General features: G+C 33.9%; 1 protein-coding gene across 3 annotated transcripts; it reads left to right on the top strand.

Annotated features, from left to right (window-relative positions):
- The first annotated feature begins 17,564 nt into the window (after window positions 1-17,564).
- Window positions 17,565-25,720, top strand: LOC128556430 (guanylate-binding protein 2-like). Of its 3 annotated transcripts, XR_008370656.1 has the most exons (8): window positions 17,602-18,722; window positions 19,284-19,393; window positions 20,686-21,107; window positions 21,406-21,683; window positions 22,037-22,258; window positions 22,778-22,874; window positions 23,159-23,591; window positions 23,818-25,720. XR_008370656.1 is itself a non-coding variant. In XM_053541599.1 (7 exons), the coding sequence occupies exons 2-7, from the start codon at window positions 19,356-19,358 to the stop codon at window positions 23,485-23,487; spliced, it is 1,380 nt and encodes a 459-aa protein (XP_053397574.1). In that variant the 5' UTR covers window positions 17,565-18,722; window positions 19,284-19,355; the 3' UTR covers window positions 23,488-25,720. The 3 variants fall into 3 exon arrangements, 2 of the variants coding, with proteins under 2 accessions (XP_053397574.1, XP_053397573.1); XM_053541599.1 differs by having other exon boundaries at window positions 17,565-18,722; window positions 23,165-25,720; XM_053541598.1 differs by having other exon boundaries at window positions 17,603-18,722; window positions 23,159-25,720.
- Window positions 25,721-26,072: the final 352 nt, after the last annotated feature.

Here is a 26,072-nt window from a genome sequence, read left to right on the forward strand (position 1 = left end):
TCTATGCTTTCTGCCAGAGGGGTCCTAGTAAAATTTTATACAAAAAAACATTAAAAATTTAAAGGTATTTACATTAAATTCCAAATCCTAGGGGGGGGGGGTCTGGACCCCCGACCCCCCCCCCTGGATCCGCGCATGAATATTTTAGTCTCCAGAGGTGGGGAAAAAATTAGAATGATGCCTCATTTAGTCATTATGAATCTAGCGCAAAAAAGAAGGCCTTTGCGAAATCCACAAACTGAACTGAAAACTGCCATGGTCAAGGAGTTGTGACAAATTATCCACAATCATAGATCGATAGAAGATTTTCAAAAAACCGATGTCACATTTTTCTTTAGGGCGAAGGTCTTTAAAATCAATAACAATAAAAATTTGCCCTTAGAATTTATTATTTATATAAAAGAACGCATTTAGGTATGCTACTATTGTTTCATATATATAAATAAACTTACCGCTAAATTACGGACAGTGACAAAAAGGACCATCAATAATTTCCAACACACAAAGGGAAAAAACAAACGCGTGTGTTGAAGTCGACTGTATCCGTTTTCACTCTTCGAATCATAAACGCAAGTCTCAGAAGTCGTGAACCAGTCGTGTGTAATTGAATCGACGCGTCCATTCATAATACGCTAAGATTAGGGGTGTCAGCTTGGTTAATGCATCATTTCTTATTTAAGTTCTAATCAGCGGTTTGTAGGCGTTTATAATAAAAACATTTCGTAAGCTTTATACAAATGTTAAAAAGTTTTATAATCCATTCATTTTTAAAGGGGGTAGGTTTTCCCTTGTTAAAGGGTAAATTCTAATTTTGTTTTAAACCGCAGCATATTTTTGTATTTGTGTAAAAGAAGTTTTAACTGCTTAAATCTCAGTTTCGTTTGTCCTGTCCCTCAAGTTCATTTTTTATCCAAAGGGTTTTAAGAACATGACCCCCCAAAGGTATTTCATATTGAAAGAAGAAGGAAAATACGATATTTAACACTTTCAGTGTATTTTAGTTTTATTGATTTTCGTAGAAGTCTGCATAATTGATAATTTTTTCTAGTATGCACGTTTGCTTTCTAATATAAGCTTAAAATGTTAGTGCCGGGGCTCGTGTTTCCATGGTAACACATTTTCTCTCATTTTTAAACAACTATGTATAAAAATAGGGGTTTTCGACGGCTTCAGTGCCATTCTGTTAATGACCAACATGGGAAAATTTGGGTAATATTATTACAAAATACCAAGCACTATACATGGTACCCTATTTTTCTTAAAGTTTTAAAATAACCATGGCAACAGAGATGTTTAAAATGGGTTTTATCTTGCTTTTTGTCGCAATTTCTTATAAATAATATTGAATAAGATTACTTTCTAGTGATGTAGCTTTAAAACATATTATTTATAAAGTAAGTCATATTTTCGTGTTATCTGCATTATTCAAACAAATTTCTAAGCTTAGAATACTTACAGCAGTACCCCTCGTCTGGCATTTTCATGGAAAAATCGTTCAGCATGCTACTTTTATTCTCATGGATATTGTTGAAATGAAAATAAAAGCCGAAGCTGTGTTTTTTCAATAGACTTAGTGTCAACGCTTTTCAATTTTACATTTAGATACATAGGTCACGGGGTTCGTTTCCATGGTAACACAATTCAATTCAAAAAACCACAATTTTCTACTGAAATTTGAAGAATTTTAGATCTTAGTTTTTTGTAATAAGTAAACAAATTATCAAAGGAACCTGTAAAATAGGTATTAAAAAATCAAACTGCTAGATTTTTTATTTAAAAATGGCCGTAACAAGTAACCTCTCACCCAACTAAATTCCAAATAACATCGGTTACCATCATCCATTTTCTTACATTCCGCATAACATTTCAATATAACTAGATAAAAGAAGCAAAATATTGATTATTATTCAGAGCAAAAGATTCATAAAAAATATTTCAGCAAATAATGGTTACTTGAAAATAGTTTGAATAAAGAAAATGCACAGAATTACTTTCTTTCAAGATAAAAGCTATTAATTTTGCGCGGTAACTGACACGTAACGTCATGACGTCAATGACGTCATTTTAAGGCAACATTGTTTTGAAGCGTTTCTGCGGCAATTTATTCATTATTTCTGCATTATTAAACCATAAAGCGTCAGATCGAAGACAGGCCTATGATTTGTTTTCAGAAGAATGAATATACAAACACATTTAGTTTGTCGTAAACGTCGTCGTAAATCGTCACGTTAGCTTCCGGTTGGACATGCGCACATACAAATATAAAGGTAACCTACCTCCTTAATAGTCGGTAGATACTACAATATTTAAGAATGTAGCGACTGATAACCCGCCACCCCGTGTACAAATAATGAAAGCATCCAATTCAAAACGCGAGGTTTTTGTGTAGTGTGTAACCAACTGCGGCTGCAGAATATGCAGGGTCTCTGGTGTTGATGGAAAGGATTGTTTACCTAGAGGCAGCTTGGTAAGAAAAAGCATTTATCATAAAATATATTAAATCACAGTGTATCCCTGTTTCTCGTATTCTCAGGGTTTCTCATATTCTCGTTTTTTGCCTTCAAGTTGTCAAATAATTGCCTGTGTTCTTAGACAGGAATGGTACAAAACTGACAAACTGAAAATTTCAAGTGATTTGAATGCATATTGACGAAACTATCAGCATTTTACTCAATTTTCAAAAAAAATCCTTATTTTTTTCTGGTGGTGTTAGCAAATTTGCCATAAATTAGATTGATTATGCAATTACCGGTAATTGTAATATTTCTTGATGTATTTACTACAGAATATATCTTTTTATAACACAATGGTAATTTTAATGTTTTAATTTCTACAACTTAATTATTTGTCCACGGGAATACGAGAAACCTTGGTCCATTTCTGTGGGTGAGATATCAAATACAGAAACAAAATAATTAAATGGGATAATTCAGTGACATTTTATGACTCCATCTGAAAGACAAGTAAATTTTCTACAAAACAACACCCAAATGCTGTTTATGAAATGGTTAATCTGTTACTGGGAATAAAAACAACCCCTTAGGCCCCCGAGAATATGAGAAAACAGGATAAAGATATTTAGGCTGGGACTAGCTTGGATGTGACTTGGGGAGAGTATTCCAGTACTAGCGGATAGCAAGTAGTAGGGAAGAAAGAGTTGAGATGGTGCTGTGTTTGAGACTGGGGTATGAGGAAATTAAGGTTTCTAGTGTAACAGTCTCAGGAAAAATGTTTAGCATCGACCGGGATTCGAACCACGGACCTTCGGCTTACCGTGCCAACGCTCTATTAATTGAGCTATCGAGGCGACCCGATACGAGAACCGCTACACACTTTCCCTCTTATTCAAGATATTGACACTCCTGCCAGTGTCTGCCGCAGACTGTTAACCGAATTCAAATGCACACCCCAGCCAAACTGTTTCGCCCCGCATGGGCTCCAAGGGTGAAAATCCCGGACGAGCCCCCAGATGTAACAGTCTCGGGAAAAATGTGCAGCCTCGACTGGGATTCGAACCTCGGACCTTCGGCTTACCGTGCCAACGCTCTATTAGTATTAATTGAGCTACCGAGGCCACCCGATACGAGAACCGCTAAAGTAGTATGGGTCAGGCAATCATGATCAACATAAACTAGCTGGTGTTGTATTTTATAAAGGAATATTACTGAGTTATAGACCCTTTTTTTGATATAATGTTTTCCAGTGTAGTTCTCATAATATCCGAGTAACTACAATCGGGGGTGTACAGTAACTGTTTTAAGTTATGTAACCTATTCAGTTACTTTTTCAACATAATTCAAGCAATTTATAACCGGTATTAGTTATAAAATGTATATATAATATAGTTAACTCAGGTAAGTTATTCAAAAAAAGTCTTTTTGCTGTTCTCACAAAGTGACCTTTAAAGTGAAATTAGTAGCAAACTGTGGTTAATCCAATTCTCTTTTAGTCTGATCATGACCTGATAAGCATAATGGGATGTTGGTTAAGAGTTTTATAGCTTTAAAACTTTTGCGTAAAACTTATTCAGCCTTGCATAAAAAAATTTACTGCTTAGTTGGAAAGATAAAAGTTCAATGATTCAGGAAATTATTGCATTTTTAAATTAGTCTCATTCAAAATGAGGAATTGGCACAGGAGAGCTTTGTAATGTTCTAAAAATAACTGAAACAAGTGTATGAAAAGTATAAGCAATAACTCAAATGGGTTATAAACTGCGATAACTTGAATACATCCCTGACTGAACTAAGGCAGCAATAAATGAATGAACACATTAGAATGCGATACAGGCTGTATTTTTCAATTGATCTCCATGAAATATGGTCAGAATGATTGCCTAGATGAAACCTAGATCAAGTTTGAATATGGGTCATCTAGGGTCAAAAAGTAGGTCACTAGATCAAATCAAAGAAAAACCTCATGTATGCAAAGGAGGCAATATTTTTCAATTTTATTTTATCGTCATGAAATTGGTCAGAATGATTGCCTTGATGAAATCTAGATAAAGTTCGAAATGGGTCATCTGGGGTCAGAAAGTAGGTCACTAGGTCAAATCAAGGAAAAAACTTTGTGTATGCATAGAGGCTGTATTTTTCAATTGATCTCCTTGAAATATGGTCAGAATGATAGCCTTGATGAAATCTAGGTTGAGTTTGAATATGGGTCATCTGGGGTCAAAAAGTAGGTCACTGGATCAAATCAAAGAAAAACCTTGTGTATGCAAAGGAGGCAGTATTTTTCAGTTCTATTTTATCTTCATGAACTTTGGTCAGAATGATTGCCTTGATGAAATCTAGATCGAGTTCGAAAATGGGTCATCTGTAGGTCACTAGGTCAAATCAAAGAAAAACTATGTGTATGCATAATTAGAGGCTGTATTTTTAGCTCACCTGAGCAATGCTCAGGTGAGTTTTTGTGATCGCTCAATGTCCGGCGTCCGTCGTCTGGCGTCTGTCGTCTGTCTGTCAACATTTAGCTTGTGTATGCGATAGAGGCTGTATTTTTCAATTAATCTTCATGAATGTTGGTCAGAATGATAACCTTGATGAAATCTAGGCCGAGTTCGAAAATGGGTCATCTCGGGTCAAAAACTAGGTCACTAGGTCAAATCAAAGAAAAACCTTGTGTATGCGATAGAGGCTGTATTTTTCAATTAATCTTCATGAATATTGGTCAGAATGATAACCTTGATGAAAACTAGGCCGAGTTTGAAAATGGGTCATCTCAGGTCAAAAACTAGGTCACTAGGTAAAATTAAATAAAAACCTTGTGTATGCGATAGAGGCTGTATTTTTCAATTGATCTTTATGAATATTGATCAGAATGATTGCCTTGATGAAATCTAGGCCGAGTTCGAAAATGGGTTATCTCGGATCATAAACTAGGTCACTAGGTCGAATCAAAGAAAAACCTTGTGTATGCGATAGAGGCAGTATTTTTCAATTAATCTTCATGAATATTGGTCAGAATGATAACCTTGATGAAATCTAGGCCGAGTTCGAAAATGGGTCATCTCGGGTCAAAAACTAGGTCACTAGGTCATATATAAGAAAAACCTTGTGTATGCGATAGAGGCTGTATTTTTCAATTCTTCTTCATGAATATTAGTCAGAATGATAACCTTGATGAAATCTAGGTCGAGTTCGAAAATGGGTCATCTCGGGTCAAAAACTAGGTCACTAGGTCGAATCAAAGAAAAACCTTTTGTCTGTGATAGAGGCTGTATTTTTCAATAGATCTTCATGAATATTGGTCAGAATGATTGCCTTGATGATATCTAGGCCGAGTTTGAAAATGGGTCATCTCGGGTCAAAAACTAGGTCACTAGGTTAAATCAAAGAAAGACCTTGTGTATGCGATAGAGGCGGTATTTTTCAATTGATCTTCATGAATTTTGGTCAGAATGATAACCTTGATGAAATCTAGGCCGAGTTTGAAAATGGGTCATCTCAGATCAAAAACTAGGTCACTAGGTCAAATCAAGGAAAAACCTTGTGTATGCGATAGAGAATGTATTTTTCAATTGATCTTCATGAATTTTGGTCAGAATGATTACCTTGATGAAATTTAGACCAAGTTCGAAAATGGGTCATCTGGGGTTAACAACTAGGTCACTAGATCAAATCGAAGAAAAACCTTGTTTATGCAATAGAGGCTGTATTTTTCAACTGATCTTCATGTAATTTAGCCAGAATGATTACCTTGATAAAATCTAGGCCGAGTTTGAAAATGGGTCATCTGGGGTCAAAAACTAGGTCACTAGGTCAAATCGAAGAAAAACATTGTGTATGCAATAGAGGATGTTTTTTTCAATTGATCTTCATGAAATTTGGTCAGAGTGATTGCCTTGATGAAATCTAGGTCGATTTTGAATATGGATTATCTGAGGTCAAAAACTAGGTCACTAGGTCAAATTAAAGAAAAATCTTGTGTATGCGATAGAGACTGTTTTTTTCAATTGAATTTTATGAAATTTGGTCAGGATGATTGCCTTAATGAAATCTAGGTCGAATTTGAATATGGGTCATCTGAGGTCAAAAACTAGGTCACTTGGTCAAATCAAAGAAAAAACGTGTGTATGTGATAGAGGCTGTATTTTTCAATTGATCTTCATGAATTTTGGTCAGAATGAAATTGCCTTGATAAAATCTAGGTCAAGTTTGAACATGGGTCAACTAGGGTCAAAAACTAGGTCATATCTAAGAAAATGCTTGTTTTATCGCAAGAGACCAATTTTTTGGTCCAACAGTCAGGGGTGTAACTGTTTTAAGTTATGTAACCTATTTCAGTTACTTTTTCAAGCATTTTATAACCTGTATTAGTTATAAAATATAGTTAACCCAGGTAAGTTATTCAAAAGAAGTCTTTTTGCTGTTCTCACAAAGTGACCTTTATAGTGAAATTAGTAGCAAACTGTTGTTAATCAAATTCTTTTTTAGTCTGATAAGCATAATGGGATGTTAAGAGTTTTATAGCTTTAAAACTCTTGCATAAATCTTTATCAGCATTGCGTAAATCTTTATCAGCATTGCGTAAAAATTTTTACTACATAGCTGGAAAGATAAAAGGTCAAGGATTCAGGAGATAATTGCATTAGTCACATTCAAAATAAGGAATTGGCACAGGAGGGCTTTGTATTATTTTATGATAACTGAAACAAGTTATGTAAGAATAAGCAATAACTCAAATGGGTTATAAACTGCGATAACTTGAAACAGTTACACCCCTGACTGTCCAATCTAAATGAAAATTGGTCAGAATATTTGTTTCCATGAAATCACTAGGTCAAACATGTTTTACACTGTTATGGAGTGCTTCTTAGGTGAGCGACCTAGGGCCATCTTGGCCCTCTTGTTTAATTGATGTTAATGAAATTTGGTCAGAATGATTGCCTTGATCACATCTAGGTCAAGTTTGAATATGGGTTATCTTGGGTCAAAAAGTAGGTCACTAGGTCATATCAAAGAAAATACTTGTTTAAACTCAGGAGAGCACATTTTTGGTCCAATCCTAATGAAAATTGGCCAGAATATTTGTTTCTGTGAAATCACTAGGTCAAACATATTTACACCGTTATGGTGTGTTTCTCAGGTGAGCGACCTAGGGTCATCTTGGCCCTCTTGTTTAAAGAACCTGTTTGCACGATTTAATTGAAAACCTGGATTTCCTAGAATTGCCACGATTTTTGTTTTATTATTTCAGGTATGACATGTCACAAAGCATTCTGTTTGATTAACAGATAATAGATACTGCAGACACTAGCAAATTATACTTACCTAGCAGTTGCCGCATTCCAGCCATGGAGTCATAATCTTAGAAAAAAGGTAAATTTGTCTCTGACACCTTCAAAATAACATTAAAAAATGCTGTCTTGTGAAAGTTTTATTTTTATATAGACATTTTGAAACTTCTGACAAGCATTCAGCTGACAGTAACCGCATTAGTGTCCTGAAGTCAATCAGATACTTAGGCCACATTTAAAATTGTTTGCTGTCTCCCATCCCAACCTTACTTTTTAAAGTTGGGTAGGTAGGTAGGCAATTTTTTTTTTTTTTTTTTTTTGGTGTTGGGATTATACAATTACCAGTATATATATATATGACCGTTTCTTACAGAATATTTCTTCTGAGAAAATAAGACAAATCTTTATATGTAGTATAAAAGGATGAAATCAAATATAGTACAATTTAAACTTTCTTACTTATTGTTTTGCTTACATGTACTTGAAAAATATGCGGCACTTGTCATATCGCAACTTAAAGAAAACATTTTGACCAGCATTGTCCAATAAAAACTTTTGGGGCGCAGCATTTTAAGTGGGTAGATAGGGAGACAGCAAACAAACATATTTTTAACTTTGGCCTTAACTACAGAATTGAATGTTGACTGCTACTCTTAAGATTGCAGATTTATCTTTAAACAGTAAATAGGCTCAATTTAGCAAAGTACAAGAAAAAGTACTTGGCAGACAGGTAGTCCTCAACTTCAGTTATGCCAAGTAGGTAGAGGAGAGGCCTATAAACATTCAAGGCACTGTGCATTGTTTGATTCACTTTTTGCAGTAATCTTCTCGAAAATAAATTGACCACAGAGACTTATAAATGGCAGATATTGTAGCTGAACACCTCCAGATTTTTAGCTCACCAGAGCACAAAGTGCTCAAGGTGAGCTTTTGTTATCGCCCTGTGTCTGTCGTCCGTGACACTCTGGAGGTCACAGTTTTGGTCCAATCTTAATAAAACTTGGTCAGAATGTTACCCTAAAAAAAACTTGGACGAGTTCAATATTGGGTCATCTGGGGTCAAAAACTAGGTCACCAGGTCAAATGGAAGGAAAAATTTGTTAACACTCTACTAGTCTCTAGAGGCCACATTTATGACCCTATCTTTGTGAAACTTGGTCAGAATGTTTATCTTGATGACCGCTAGGTCAAGTTCGAATCTGGGTCATGTTTGATCAAAAACTAGGTCACCCAGTCAAATCAAATGAAAAGCTTGTTAACACTCTAGAGGCCACAATTATGACCCTATCGTTGTGAAACTTGGTCAGAATGTTTATCTGGATGAGCTCTAGGCCAAGCCCAAATCTGGGTCATGTTGGATCAAAAACTAGGTCACCCGGTCAAGTCAAAGGAAAAGCTTGTTAACACTCTGGAGGCCACATTTAAGACCCTATTTTCATGAAACTTGGTCAGAATGTTTATCTTGATGATTCCTAGGCCACGTGTGAATCTGGGTCATGTCAGGTCAAAAACTAGGTCATTAGGCCAGATCAAAGGAAAATCTTGTTAACACTCTAGATACCACATTTTAAGTTTAAAACTCATGAGAATTAGTAAGAATGTTTGTCTTGATGACCTCTAGGTCAAGTTCGAATCTGGGTCATGTGGGTTTAAAAACTAGGTCACCCAGTTAAATTAAAGGAAAAGCTTGTTAACACTAGAGGCCACATTTTTGACCCTATCGTTATGAAACTTGGTCAGAATGTTTAACTTGATGATCTTTAGGCCAAGTTTGGATCTGGGTCATGAATGTCGGGTCTAAAACTAGGTCACTTGGCTAGATCAAAGGAAAATTTTGTTAACAATCTAGAGACCACATTTTAAGTTTGAAACTCATGAGGATTGGTCAGAATGTTTGTCTTGATGATTTCTAGGTCAAGTTTGAATCTGGGTCATGTGGGGGTCCAAAACTAGGTCACCCGGTCAAATCAAAGGAAAAGCTTGTTAACATTAAGAGGCCATATTTATGACTATATCTTCATGAAACTTGGTCAAAATATTTATCTTGATGATCTTTAGGCCAAGTTTGAATCTGGGTCATGTGGGGTCAAATACTAGGGCACTAGGTCAAACCAAACGAAAATCTTGTTAACTCTCTAGGGGCCAGTTTTTATTCAATCTTCATAAAACTTGGTCAGAATGTTTGGTATTATGAAGTCTTATATGATTTCGACTCTGGGTCATGTAGGATCAATAACTAGGTCACTTAGAAAAATCAAATTTAAAGCTTGTTTATACTCTAGAGGTCACTTTTTTGCTCCAATCTTCACGAAACTTTGTCAGAATGTTTGTTTACATATAATCATGGACAAGTTTTAATCTGGGTCATTTGGGGTCAAAAACTAGGTCACAAGGTCAAATGAAAGAAAATGCTTGTTTACACTTGGGCCACATTTTTGGTCCAATCTTAATGAAAATTGGTCAGAACATTTTGTCTCTATGAAATTTCGGACAGGTTAAAAATTAGGTCCGGTTGGGTAAAAAACTGGTTGTTCCTAATCCCCGTGCCGTACATCCATATTCGGGAACACTCGGTTAATCATAACTACGAAATAGTGCCTCTAGTCTAGTGTGGTGAAATATAATAAATAAAAATATATGCACATAGTAAGCTTACTACAACAGAGAACTTTTATATCGAAGTGAGAATTTTATGTATTGATTTGATTATATAGATGCAAAAAGTAGCCTTTGAATACCTACTTTGTTTAACATGAGTTGCTTCGTTGATAGAAGTGTGCATGTGACAGAAGAGCCTAAGGTTAGCAGTGATTTAGATATCATATAACATGACAGTTCATGATAATTTGAAATTAATCAGAAACATTCTTAAAATAAATGAGAAATTTTAGAATAGAATCTTTGAATATGACCATTTTGTGTCAATTCGCCATAAAACCCAACTCACTCACTCACCCACTCACTCTTTTTGAGGATTGCCGTGAAGATCGCTATGAAAACAAAAATCCCAAGTAAAAATCTTTGTGTTTTTAGCTTTTTATGTTTACTTTATGCTTTATTTCTTTCAGGTCTCGGTGTTTAGGTGAATCTGAGGAAAGTCCAAAATATTGCAACTGTTCCAGTTGTTAAAATTGTAAGCAAAGACGTATGCTGGCTTAAACACATCAACAAGACAACAAAACACTCATTTCATATGCTGGCTCCAGTGATGTTAATTCAGCTGCAGATACTTCTGTTCTCAAATATGTATCAACAGTACCTGTGTCAGATGTACTGGCAAACATGTTATATCTTCAATTTTGTCGAGCCCGCTTGCGGAAGCAAAGATAGATGTCCAAATGGCTGTTCTGTGTATGTGCGTGTGTGCGTGCGTCCGAACCATAACTTTGATTTTGATGAAACTTGGCACAGTTGTTCACCATCATGAGACGGAGTGTCATGCACAAGAACCAGGTCCCTAGATCTAAGGTCAAGGTCACTCTTAGAGGTCAAATTCAAGAATGACTTTGTCTGGAGCATATCTTCTTCATTCATGGAGGGATTTTGATAATAGTTGGCACAATTGTTCATCATCATGAGACGGAGTGTCATGCGCAAGAACCAGGTCCCTAGGTCTAAGGTCAAGGTCAAACTTAGAGGTCAAAGGATACAAGAATGAAAACTGTCCGGAGCATTTCTTCTTCATGCATAGAGGGATTTTGATATAACTTGTCACAAATGTTCACCACCATGAGGCGGAGTGTCATGCGCAAGAACCAGGTCCCTAAGTCTAAGGTCAAGGTCACACTTAGAGGTCAAAGGATACAAGAAAGAAAACTTTGTCCGGAGCATATCTTCTTCATGCATTGAGGGATTTTGTTATAACTTGGCACAAATGTTCACCACCATGAGCCGGAGTGTCTTGCGCAAGAACCAGGTCCCTAGGTCTAAGGTCAAGGTCACGCTTAGAGGTCAAAGGATACAATAATGAAAACCTTGTCCGGAGCATTTCTTCTTCATGCATAGAGGGATTTTGATATAACTTTGCACAAATGTTCACCACCACGAGGTGGAGTGTCATGCGCAAGAACCAGGTCCCTAGGTCAAAGGTCAAGGTCACACTTAAAGGCCAAAGGTCAGATACAAGAATGACTTTGTCCGAAGCATTTCTTCTTCATGCATGGAGGGATTTTGATGTAACTTGGCACAATTATACACCATCATGAGATGAAGTGTCATGCGCAGTTCCCTTCTTTAGAATTACTTCCCTTTGTTGTTACTATAAATAGCTTATATTGTAACTTTTTCATTACTAGTCGTAGGGAAAAATCGAGACCACTTTTCTGTAGTACAACATGCATGCTACATCCAATTATGAGGTGTATTTTGACCAATCTCTACCTGGTAAAGATTTTTGTGTGGACTTACAATTTTTTTTTGGATTTTTTTTTTTTTTTTTAAGATTATCTTCCCTTAGTTGTTACTATAAATAACTTATATTGTAACTTTTTTTATAAATGACCGTAGGGAAAAAACAAGACCACTTTTCTGTGTTACAACATAGATGTTACTTTCAAATTTTAGGTGTATTTTAAGGTATCTCTACCTGGTAAGGAGTTTTTTTTGGACTTAGAAAAACAAATGACTTACAATGATTACTAAACAACCACAAAATTAAAATTCCATTTGCAAATACAGGTGCTAGAGTAAAGAAATTTGCTGTGACGGGCGTATATTGTGACATTCTGGCACTCTTGTTTATAATTGACCGTAGGGAAAAACCAAGACCACTTTTCTGTGGTACAACATAGATGCTACTTTCAAATTTTAGGTGTATTTTAAGGTATCTCTACCTGGTAAGATGTTTTTATGTTGATTTAGAAAAACAAAAGAATTACAATAATCACTACCACAAAATTAAAATTCCATTTGCAAATACAGGTGCTAGTGTAAAGAGATTTGCTGTGACGGGCGTAAATTGTGACATTCTGGCACTCTTGTTTATTTATGTTAGACTTTTGTGTTATATTTATTATGTTCATAAGTATTTGTTTTGGTATTTTTTTTAAATAAATAGATTAAAATAGTGTTGAAATTTTCAGTTATATTTGTATTTTCTGCAAAATGATATTAAGTGGCATTTGTCCATAAATACGAACAGAACAGAACAGAATTTTATTTCACTTGAACTAAAAGTTCCTCGTGATAAATACATTTACAAGCATATTTGCATGGCATGAAAATACAGATGACATTCATACAATTATAATGGATTTTGACATTAATCATATACATATATTTATAAATTATTTGTAAGATATTTCAGGATTTGGATGGACGGATTAACATTTAAATAGCATACAAGTATTATACAGTTAATTATATAATATTCAGTGTCGCACCTATGCGCCGCAGGTCAATTAATTACGCTACATAAATATGAACAATATTCCAAATGTATACAGATTCTTATTCAGTTCTCACATTTGTTCATATTTGGATATTTTTCAAATGCGTACAAACAAATCCAGACAAACAGAAAAATTCCAAATTGTATTTTTTTTTAAAATTAAATTTCTTTTTCTTTTCTCTCATTTGTTCGTACGACAAATGATTATGAGAAATGAAAAAGAATTTATTACAATTTGGAAATTTGTTCGTACGTATGAACAAAATTCCAAATTGATTTTTTTTTTAAAAAGTTAATTCTTTTTCAGTTCTCTCATTTGTTCGTATGCACGAACAAATGCAGGCTGCTCATTACGAACAAATGATTGTGAATGAAAAAGAATTTTTAAAGCAGTTTGGAATTTTGTTCGTACGTCCGAACAAATCTGGGCTGTTCGAACAGAATATCAGAATTGAAAAATAATATGGACAGGATTTGTTCGTACGTACGAATAAAATTCCAAATTGCATTTTTTTAAGAATAGATTCTTTTTCTGTTCTCTCATTTGTTCGTACGTACGAACAAATGATAGTGAGAAATGAAAAAGAATTTTTAAAGCAGTTTGGAATTTTGTTCGTACGTCCGAACAAATCTGGGCTGTTCGAACAGAATATCAGAATTAAAAAATAATATGGACAGGATTTGTTCGAACAGAATATCCGAATTGAGAAACAATATGGACAGGATTTGTTCGTACTTCCGAACAAAATTCCAAATTGCATTTTTTTTTTAGAATAAATTCTTTTTCAGTTCTCTCATTTGTTCGTACGTACGAACAAATCCAGGCTGTTCGTACATACAAACAAATGATAGTAAGAAATGAAAAAGAATTTTTAAAGCAGCTTGGAATTTTGTTCGTACTGTTCGTACGTCCGAACAAATCTGGGCTGTTTGAACAGAATATCAGAATTGAAAAAAAAATATGGACAAGATTTGTTCGTACGTACGAACAAAATTCCAAGTTGCATTATTTTAAGAATAAATTCTTTTTCAGTTCTCTCATTTGTTCGTACGTACGAACAAATCCAGACTGCTCGTACATACAAACAAATGATATTGAGAAATGAAAAAGAATTTTTAAAGCAGTTTGGAATTTTGTTCGTACGTCCGAACAAATCTGGGCTGTTCGAATAGAATATCAGAATTGAAAAATAATATGGACAGGATTTGTTCGTACGTACGAACAAAATTCCAAATTGCATTTTTTAAAGAAAAAATTCTTGTCGAACAGAATATCAGAATTGAAAAATAATATGGACAGGATTTGTTCGTACATACGAACAAAATTCCAAATTGCATTTTTTTAAGAAAAAGTTCTTTTTCAGTTCTCTCATTTGTTCGTACGTACGAACAAATGATAGTGAGAAATGAAAAAGAATTTTTAAAGCAGTTTGGAATTTTGTTCGTACGTCCGAACAAATCTGAGCTGTTAGAGCAGAATATCAGAATTGAAAAATAATATGGACAGGATTTGTTCGTACGTACGAACAAAATTCCAAATTGCATTTTTTTAAGAATAAATTCTTTTTCAGTTCTCTCATTTGTTCGTACGTACGAACAAATCCAGGCTGTTCATGCGTACGAACAAATGATAGTGAGAATTGAAAAATAAATTTTAAAGCTATTTTGGAATTTTGTTCGGACGTACGAACAAATTTGAGCTGTTTGAACAGCATGTCAGAACTGAAAAAAAATACGGAATATGGATTATTGTTCATACGTACGAACAGCCAGGATTTGTTCGTACGTACGAACAAAATTCCAAATTGCATTTAAAAATGTGAGAAATGAACAAGAATTTGTAAATTTTATTTGGAATTTTGTTCGTACGTACGAACAAATTTTGATTTTCTGTTGCTGTGGTCTGCGATTTCTTCAATTTTTGCTGTGATTTTCACCGGTAAAAACTCCATATAGCGGCAAAAAAGAGGGACAGACCGAAAGATCCTCTTTTATTCCGGAAGCAGATAATCTATTAAGTTCGAATAAACTTGACTAAATACCGAACAAGACATCTATTTTTTTTGTTTCAACACGAATTGCGCTTTGTTACATTACACTTATAAGGTTGCAATGAAATAAAAATCAAAAAAATTAACATTGAAAAAATTATATATTGACTGTTTCATAAAATAATGTCAAATAACCTTTGATATACTTTGTAGAAAAAAATATCAGACAGTCCACAATTCAGTCAACTAAATTATTATGCACGTTAAATCTCTAAAGGAGAGGTCAATGTTGACAATTTCATTTCACGTTTCGATTTTTCAAACCAAATGTCGGCGCGTAGGAATACCATTGAAACAGTCCAATGTAACTTGATTTCCTTGTTCATATGATATAATTGTTCTATTAGCAATTTAAGAATCGTACAGATCCAGTGTTAGATTGACAAGAAAGTAACGACAGAGACTGCTTTATCTCCAAATGAAAATTTCCGTATTCAAGTCTATTTATAAAAATGAACCAGAAACAATTACAAATGTTGTCATTATCAAGTGGAAAAATCTCAGTGAATGTGTAAATTCCATGTATGCCCCATTGGTTCTACATTGTTATTCAATGGATCGATGGATTTTAATATATATGTTTAATGTTGAAACAATTGATCTCGGAAACTGTTATTTATGTTGTCTGGTTATTCAGTTTTCACATGTACAATGTGTTATTCTAGTTTTGTAATTTTGCCTGGTCACCTTTTTTACTGATATTCAATAACTTGGGCGTTTTTACAATACTATTTCAGACGTAGTCATTTTACGACCCGGTCATATGATTTTATGAGACGTTTGAACTAATCTTATTTGAAAACGCATTGAAAAATAAACAGAGAAAAATAGACGCGCATATAAGATTAAACTGGATAACGGCTGGCGGAAATTTGCAGTGCGTGATATTATTATCATCATCCATCATCATTATTATTATTATTATTATTACTATTATTATTATTTGGTTTCACTCTCTCGTACTATGTTTTAAATTTTCTATACATAATTTACAATACGGCAATTAAATCAGAGTTTCTATTTATTGACAATGTGTATTATCTTGCGTTTTCGTATTAAACATGGTTAAGCTTAAATACTTTATTTCTCGCTTAAGAATTTACTACATTCAATTATTGAGTATCTTTCATCGTCGTGAATTCCCTCCACGTCCGTGCCGTAGAGGTATACGCAATATATTATAAATGTTGTTTTTTATGTATAACAGATAGATACGTGACTAGGTGCATGTTTACAATGGCGTTTTCATTATTATTTAATTATTAATAATAATTAAATGCTTGACATATCCCTTGAGACATATGCAATAATGAGTGACATTATATTATGAAATAGATTGAACAAATCATATCTGATGAATCGTTTGGCCGCAAGACAAATGGTAGCGTATTATAGTCTTATTATTGTCAATAGTATGTATAGCAGTTTTTCTATGATGCCAAGTTGTAACACAGATTGCTGAAGTTTGAACTATTAATTTGCACAACATTAGTTATAAATTACTAAAGCTATATGTATATATATAATGACTAAAAACCGCTCCTTAAACGAACTATGATAAGACAAGATAGATAAGTTCCACATAATCAATAAAAACATAATTGACAAAATGAAAAGTGTGTCAAGCTCAAGGAAAAATGCTTAAATATATTTCAATTTCTCATAACTTTCTTAACTTTCTGCATAGGCTGTATAGTTAGTTACAAAAGAGTTGATCAGCTTAGAACTTAGAACATGTAACAAAATACATTAGCAGGTACATTTTTACTCACCACAATTTCACGAAAGAAAAAACTTAAGTAATTACTTAGTTAAGTCTGTTACTTTAAGATTGTGCTATTGCTTACGTTATTGTCATTTTATGTTGTTTTTTTTCTATTACAATGTATTTACACTAAATTATACTATGGTTAGTAGTATTTGTCTGCAGTACTTATTTCAGTAACGCAAAGATGATATTTCTATTTAAGCACGATATAACGAACTTAAGTATTTGCTTAAGTATATTTCTTACTTTTATACTTCATTTTCTGTAATATTCAGAATTGTTGTGTTTTGATCTATGAAACATTTACGGGTCTGATATAGATGAAAAAGTCAACATTGAAGACGCAAAAGCAAGCATTTGAAATAGCAGACTTAGCTAAGCAATTACTTAAGTTTTTTTCATGAAATTGGGGCCAGGTATTCTCTGTTATAGTTTTGTAAAGTATTGACTGAGAAACACTTATTAACTATCACTAACATCAGCCAACATTCTTGATGAACAGCAAAATCTCAGAAATAACTATTGCTTCAAAATAAATATTGCCTCCTATACATCATTGAATTAATATCATGAAATTCTACAAACAAAGCAGTTACTTAAAATATTACATGAAAAATGTGATATTTACAATGGGAGATAATGGGATTTAAAAATATATACACTGTGCATAAAAATGTTGCAAATGATCTTCTATGCTTGAATAATTTCATAATTCCATGACCGGACACAGTTTATCATGTTTATGTATGATCGTATTATCAGCAGTGAACGCTCCGGAACATTTTTCAAAACATATCAGTTTCTTCGGTTTACAAAGGAGAAGAAATTAACAAACGTTTTAATGGGTCAGTACCAAAAGGTAGTAAATGCCTTCTTTATTTAGATGTAATTACTACCTTATCCCTGGAAATCAATGTTCTTAACGGTTTCGAAATTAAATTGTGTGATAACCCGTTGTTTTAGTGGCAAATTTTCATTTAATCATTAGTGTAACACCGCCCCGCTAAATCATTGCGTTGTAGCTCTGGCTGACTTATATAACTCCCACTCCGAATCAAAATCTAAATAAATTAGCCTTAAAGACTTCTGTACCCGTCAATGAAGTTTATCTATAATTCATGTCTATAATTCACTTTCTTAACCCACTTACTCATTTCTTTAACTCTTTGTATTACAATACAAACAGTTTTATTATCATGCATAGAGTCAACATTCTAGGAATGACTTAGATTCATTGCAGTTAGTCTGGAGTTTACATTAGGCAATATCAAAATGTTCTTATTTAGCGTAGAGTTTTATTGTTTCAGCAAATCTACATAAAACTTGACGGTATTAGTATGTTTTTGGAAATAATATACCATTTGCATTTAAAGATCAAAGCAGAATATTTATAGCAGAAACTATTTAGATAAGTAGAGCGACATGATGAGTAAAGGCTTTCTTGTTATTTTGTCAGAGACACTTTTAAGCTTAAATTTGATGTTTATAAAACATGAGTATTTAACTTGTCAACCTGCTATAAAGCTTGTTGTTATACTTCATTGGTAGCTTTTGATACTTGGATATTTCAGACAAATCATTAAATAACAATTATAATAAATCAAAACATTGCAGCGCGTGTTTATGTCATAATTTATCATTTTAGGATTTATTCTTGGAAGTTCAATAGAATCAACAACGAAAGGTATATGGGCTTGGTGTAAAAAACATCCAACAAAAGATTCTCAAGTTTTACTGTTGTTGGATACTGAAGGTCTAGGAGATGTTAAAAAGGTGAGACAAGTAATTTTAGGCGCAGGATAAAACAGAGTAATGATATTTTCCCTGGTATATTTATATAAAATGTTTTTTTAAGGTACATTTGACGTCTTAATTATCAACATGAAATAACTAAACGTTGGTTGTTCATGTCTGATTGTAATCCTTAATAGCACATATAATAACTGATACATGTAAATGATTATCAATGTCTAGACAGACCTGTTAATTCTTATATGTAGCATTCCAGGTGCAAACAGAATTTGCCGTTTTCCTACAGTTACGGCTAGCAGTTAACCTATCCAGTATTCAGACAACAAATGCCTCTGTATAAGTATTAAAGTGTTCCTCCTTGTAACTGTCAATTCTATTGAAAAATCAAAGGCGTAGGATGGAAGATTTCAAACATTTTTTTATCCAGTTGTCATGGAGAAAGTTCGCCCCGCCTAGGGACTGAGATTACGACCCTACGATCCTACTGATGTAAAGAAACGGCTGGCTTTATGTACACATCAAAATTATGGTGAACTGCTCTTAATATCTATTCATATTTGATATAGTTACATCTGATTTCAGGGGAGCATCGATCATGACAACAAAATATTCACCATTGTCACTCTCCTGAGTAGCACACTCGTATATAACACGATGTCTGCCTTTAACCAAGATGCAATTGAGAAACTTACGTATCCTTTACAGCGTTCGTTTGCTTGATCTGGTCACAATGCCAAATGACATATATTCTTCCTGTAATGGTATAATGAGAGGGGTCTGGTCATGCCATTAATGTAGATATAGCAGTACACCATTTTCCTTTCATTAAGCAGCTTTATAGCTTTCACATATGAACAAACGAGCTAGGCGGTTCGAACTCACACAATTGACAAGTGATTTTTGATGTCAACGAAATACTCGTAAACAAGAAGGTCACGGATTTATGAGTCTCTAACAATGCAGCCCAGGAATCAAAATCCTATATTAGTGTATGCATGGTCGCAGAACTACAATATCAAAGTACATACTACAGGAATAGACAACGAAGGCAAATAAATCTATAAATGAACAAAAGTAGGGCACACCCTTGAAACTGGCAATGACAGACACAACAATGGGATGTTAAAGTTTCTAACTGTGTTCTCTTGTGTTATAAATGTCTTAATGAGAGTGGTAAAGACCAGAATATTTTGAGAAACACACCATGTTTGGTAATAGGCCATTTAACAATTGGTTGTAAGACACTCCACTCCTCTTTGCGTCTAACAGAACAGAATATACAAAAGTAACCGGGCAGTGTAATTGTAAGTAGCACTGTAAAGCGAATCCCTAACAAACAGGTAATGATACGTGGGAGCAAAACATGTAAAACTACTAGATATACTTATGTTACACATATTTTGATAGAAACTAATGAAAAGCACGTTCGTGGATTTCAATGACTTTTGTAGAAGGCAGATCAAAAAGCGGGTCGACGATACAAATCATAATGCAATTATTAAATTCCCCTTATCCCATGTGGTCTTTTGATCTTCACTGTCCCGTTAGGCGCAAAGAGCAAAGTATTACGTCGAAGTATAAAAGGTTAGATTACCAGACATGTTTTACGTCTTAAAATATTCTGGTCATAAAATCTCACTGTAAAAACATTCTAATATATAACTGAACACAACTGAAAACAATGGCATGGCCTATAATCTTACGACGTTTGTAAACAATATCCTAATAAAAGTCAGGTTTCTGTCTTTGGATTATTATAAATTTTAAAATCAAATATGAATAACGGTAGTGAATTTTTGGTGCACAAACCCTCAGTCACGGACCCTCTCTTATCTGAGAAAATGATTAGTGTTAATTGTTACGGACACTCATAAAAACTTGCATGTACTTTGATATTAGCTGCAAAGAACGTAAGAACATGTCAATGATAATTGACATAATGTGTAAACCGGAAATTGTATTGCCTTAATTACACCATTTGCAGATATATTACTATGTTGTCAAAGAACATGAAAGTTACGTCAAGCAGTTCTTCAGATCAATCGCTTGATTGTATAATGCCACAATTTGTGCTGTGTTTACGAGATTTTAATCTAGAGCTAAGCATTGATGGTAAGGAGATCACCGAGGATGAATACCTAGAAGACTGCCTCAAGACCAAAGAGGTAGAAACGCCAGAAGACGAGAAGTATAACCGACCAAGAGAGTGCATTAAAAAGTATTTCACACATAGGAAGGTGTTCACATTCGACAGACCAGCAGGAAGAAGTGTCATGAGACGCTTAGACACAGCTGGAGATGAAGACCTTAACGAGGAGTTTATCCAAGAAACAGAGCGGTTCATGTCCTATGTATATGACTGTCCTGGGAAAGTTCTTCTTAACAAATTGCCAGTCACAGGCAGTAGTAAGTAGTTTTCATTTTTATATTTTGGTTTAAAAACATTCAAGACCTATATTTAAAGAGGTAAACATTATCAAATAACGCACTTGAAACAAGAACTGCATTGAATACATAGTATATAAATAATTATAACTGTTAATGATTATCAGTATCAACTTCACATGCAACATCATCATATTTTTCAATTTTAAGATTCCTCTATAAATTAGAAGTTATACCTAGTTAGCCATGTAAATGTGGTGAAAACTGTGGTCGTTATTGTTATAATCTATCTATCTTAAAACCGTTTTTTGTTGTGTAGTGTTAGCAAAACTTCTCCGTGTTTACGTACATGCAATTAACGAAGGAAGTGTTCCATGTGTTGAGGATGCAATGGTGACAATGTCAAGACTAGAAAACGAGCGACATACAAAGAATGCCGTGGAAGAATACAAAACGCTGATTAAACAAATACAACTTCCAGTCTTTGACAAAAAGAAACTGCAGAAATCAATTTTGGAATACCAAGAAGACACGTTATCAAAATTGCATTCTAAACTATTATTTGATACAGACAATAAGATTGAAAAGGCTACAAAGGTGATGTATTTCGTACGGTTTATTTCGTACCGTGAAAAGATTCAGTCAAACAGAGTCTGTTATTTTTTGTTAGGCTGCATTTAATGCATCCAAAGAACCTTCTCATATATTTTACTAAACATGCAAAATAAAATAAATGTAAATATATAATTTGAAATTATTTGTCTCAATACACAGTGATTTAATCTTTGTTTAAAAACTTGAGGCAGTCGTCTCTGTATTCATCCTCGGTGATCTCTTTAAAAAGCATACAAATCACCACTTTGATTTAACCTTTGTTTAAAAAGCATACAAAACACCAATTCAATGCACATGAAGACATTGGAGTTTGGGTATACTTTATGTTTTTACAGGCTGAAATGCAAACACTATATGAACAAATCGACAAGCAAAACGGAGACCTTTTATATGAAAATTGCATTGCTAAGATCCATGAAATGCATAAAAAAATTGTCAAGACTAACATGAAGAAGGGAAAATATGCGGTCGCTGGAGGACATACAATCTACAACTCTGACATGCATGAACTATTTGAGGAGTATAACAGAGATCTCAAAATTATTGATTTAGCTGTGGTACGAATGACTGTTATTGTATGACGCACTTTTGTAATCTAATATTTCTGTAAACTTATACATCATGTAGAATTATTTTACACTGAAAATGTGGATAATTTCTCTTTCAATATAATATACTTCTACAAATACATATGATATATTTTATGACATTTGGTAGTATTTATAATTCCGAACAACTAGACATCATTCCATTTCAGAAAATAATAGACATGCTTTATAAAATGGCTTTGATAAATTTCCGTTGGATAGTCTATATAGAGATCCTTTGAAAGCATACGACACAAACAAGCATAAAAACATAGAGGTGTCGGCTAAAATTTACTTATTCATCAGCAGCAATGAAATGTCACTGAGTCCCAAGTAGAGGACGACTATTCAAGACCCTCTTGTCAGAGTGCTATTGTAAAGTTGCATCAAAGCTATATTTTATTCATCAAAATAACTTGCACTGTCCGTTCGTCTAGCAGTTTATCTTAGAAAATTGACGCATCACGTCAACGTATTCTTTCATTTCAGAGACAAAGAGCTCAAAACGATTTTGAAAACGAAATAATTCCTGAAAGCAAAAAGATCATGGAAGAAGATAAAATGTATTCGGAAAAGGAAATGAAAGGTATATTCAGTACAGTCAAAAGAGTGTAATGTTAACTGCTTGTGAACTGATTTTATTTAATTCAGAAAACTATGACATACTGTACCATTATTGTAGATATTATTGATTCTAGTTCATTGAATTGTTTTATTAATGCACCATGACGAGAATTATCAATAAAATTAGTATTGCCAAATTTTGCTATCATGGAAAATAATCTTAAATGTACCAATAAATGTATATTGTTTAAGTTAAGCAACGAATTTACGTCTAATACGTGTTGTAACTATGTCAATTTTATTCAGAATCAGTCGCAATAAAAGTAGAGACCATTAAACAGGATTTCGTGAAAACACAAGAAGAACAACACAAAACGTTAATGGCTGAACTTGACCGTCAAAACACACAACATATAAACGAAATGGAAAACATTCGAAAAGCTGAAAGAGAAAAAGAGAAAAGAAAACAAGAAAAATACAAAAATGAAGTTGCTGAATTGCGTAGAAAGAATGCTGAGTTAGAGGCTTTTGAAAGGTTTTGTCAACAAGAAGCAGAGAGACAAAAATATGAAAGGTGGGAAAGACGACGGGCGGCCGAGGAAGCAGAGAGACAGAAGCGGTGTATATTGTCTTAAATATTTGAAGTTTGATGATGCACACTATTTCTGTTTTCTTATTCATTTATTCTTCATGTGCATTTATTTTTTGGTTGCGGGTTTATCCGCTCCCAAAGTTATAAGTATATTTCTGACAATCAGATAGCACCTTTATTTTATTCCGAATCACATCCAAGGGATGTTCATGTGCTACTCAAAACCGTCCCATTTATGAACAATGCGGATGAATTATCAATGAACAAGCAGTTCTTATTCAACATGTATCCACTCACACTGACCATTTAGATTATGTAAGATCTATCAGTGATAAGGTATTTCAGCCCATGGTTACATCACAAGCTAGGTTAGGCAGAGTTCATCTTAGATATGAGGCACATTAAATTTGTATTTGTTTCTCATTCATGTATATTTATAGACTGGCATTAAGACAGAAAATAAATCTACCAAAAACTCGCAACCATCAGATAGTTCAAGGCTTTGATTTATCAATGAGAACAATTTTGATTGGAATTAATCAACATTATGTATTTAGTTGATTATCTCATTAGGAAACACGTTTGATACATAAGGTAAAGTATGAAATATTGTTATAGTCCAGATTACTGTAGAAATTCTACTTGTTACCCGAGCATTTTTATTATGCCCCCCCCCCCACATATAGTGCAAGAAAAGTACTGATTTAGTGCTGACAGGCTGTCCGTCACAACGTGAAGGGATGTATTACAAACTTCAAAAGAGGTACTATTACAACGCTTAAACCGATGCTAGGGGGCGTGAGAGGTTTTGCACATTTAATTATATCTCATGAACAGACTCAATCAAACCGAGTGTGCTGTTGTTCATTTTCGGTTACAATCTATGCTTCCGAAAGATCTTTTTACAGATTTTATTGGTTGTTTATATTATCAGCATTTCCTGCTTTGATCATTTACAGCGGAGCTATGACCATTGATTCGTCTAATTTTATAATGTTTTGGCCACTTCTTTTATATTATTTAGTGTATTTTTACCAAACCTTACGGGACTGACCATGCATTATGCCAATTGTCGGCAGTTTTGGATTTGATGACGTTTATCGGAGTTATAGCCCTTGATCTACCAAAATTTATGGTGTTTAGGCCACATTATATTATCGAGAGGCCTTCCACCAACCCTTACATCGGTGATCAGTGCTAAACCTAGTAATATACATCATCGGCATTTTTCGGTTCAGTGATTCGCTGGCTATGACCCTTAATTTGTCTTATTTTACCTTATCTGGACAACTGCTCTGATACCACCAGAATGAAGTACATAAAACTTCACAAAAGTGATTATTGCCAAGCCTAGTTGTGTATATCGTGGTCATGCCCTTATTAATGAATTAATTGATATCATTTTAGACGCTTCTCTTATATGATATGGTAGATTTTATTATAACATTGCAGGAGTATCAGTGTAAGGTCTTATTATGCATGTTCCGAGTCAGTATTTTGCAGGGGAGTTCTGGCCTTTTATAATTTTATAATAATTTGGCAACTTCTCTTTGGCTGAGTTTCACCCAAAGACTCACGAGTGATTAGTGTTACAACAGGAAAATCAAATCAAAAAGACGGTAATCAATATCTGTCAAGGTTTATTTGACCTTGACCAACCTTTAAATGAAATATTATATCGATGTGCTGATCACGTGTTTGAGATATCCCGTTGTTGTACGAATCGAGCCCACCTTTTCTGAAACCAAATTAATCGGGTATGTACCTGATCAAATACACATTTGCTGTACTTCTTATTTGTTATTGTTTTGATAATGGGGAACATTAGTCAGTTACTTCCCCTGATTATGTCCAAGAAATAGATTGGTCCTTCCTCTGTTTTTATCATTGACTTCTTTGTAATTTTTATTAGCAATATCTATACTAAACGCGTACTTCATTGAATTGGAAAATGACCAAGGACAGGTTTTCTTTTAGTGGCCCTCTGCTAAATTTAGGTTTAATTAATCATTCTTATTTAGTACATAAAAGCACATTTATTTTTACCAACCGCAACATCTTGGATAAAGGTTATAACGAAAATGTCAGAGGAATCCAACTGGAAGGGACCAATGTAATATTTGGTTATCTTTGCGCTTTATCATACAACTTTTCAAGGGAAGTAACAAGCTAATGTTCCTTATTAGCTATAAAAGAGTATATTATTATTCTTTCAATTATTGTTGATATGTGTTAAAACTTTATAGATCTGGTTGCTATCTGCTTACTTACATGAAGAATATCTGCTTACTTACATGGTAAGAACAATATAATAAAATACACGAAGCGGCGACAAAATGTCTGTATTTTTTTTCTAAAATTCTAAAAAGACATCAACCATTTGTATGAAACAGCAGCTAGACTGTATTTAATTTACATTCTTTAGTAATGACATGTAGCAAAGTGCATTTAAGCTTTTCGATAAAGTTTGAAAAAGGCTAATCTGCCTGTACCTGTTTACTGTGATTAGTTATGTCTTTAAATGAAGATAAAATAATAATGTCAGCCTAAAGTATTTTAGGTAAACTTTCTGTATCCCAATTCCTCCAAAACATATTGTTTTATTTGCGGTGGGGGAGTGGGCAAGTC

This window comes from Mercenaria mercenaria, chromosome 4 (assembly GCF_021730395.1).
Source record: "Mercenaria mercenaria strain notata chromosome 4, MADL_Memer_1, whole genome shotgun sequence".
Lineage (NCBI taxonomy): Eukaryota > Metazoa > Mollusca > Bivalvia > Venerida > Veneridae > Mercenaria > Mercenaria mercenaria.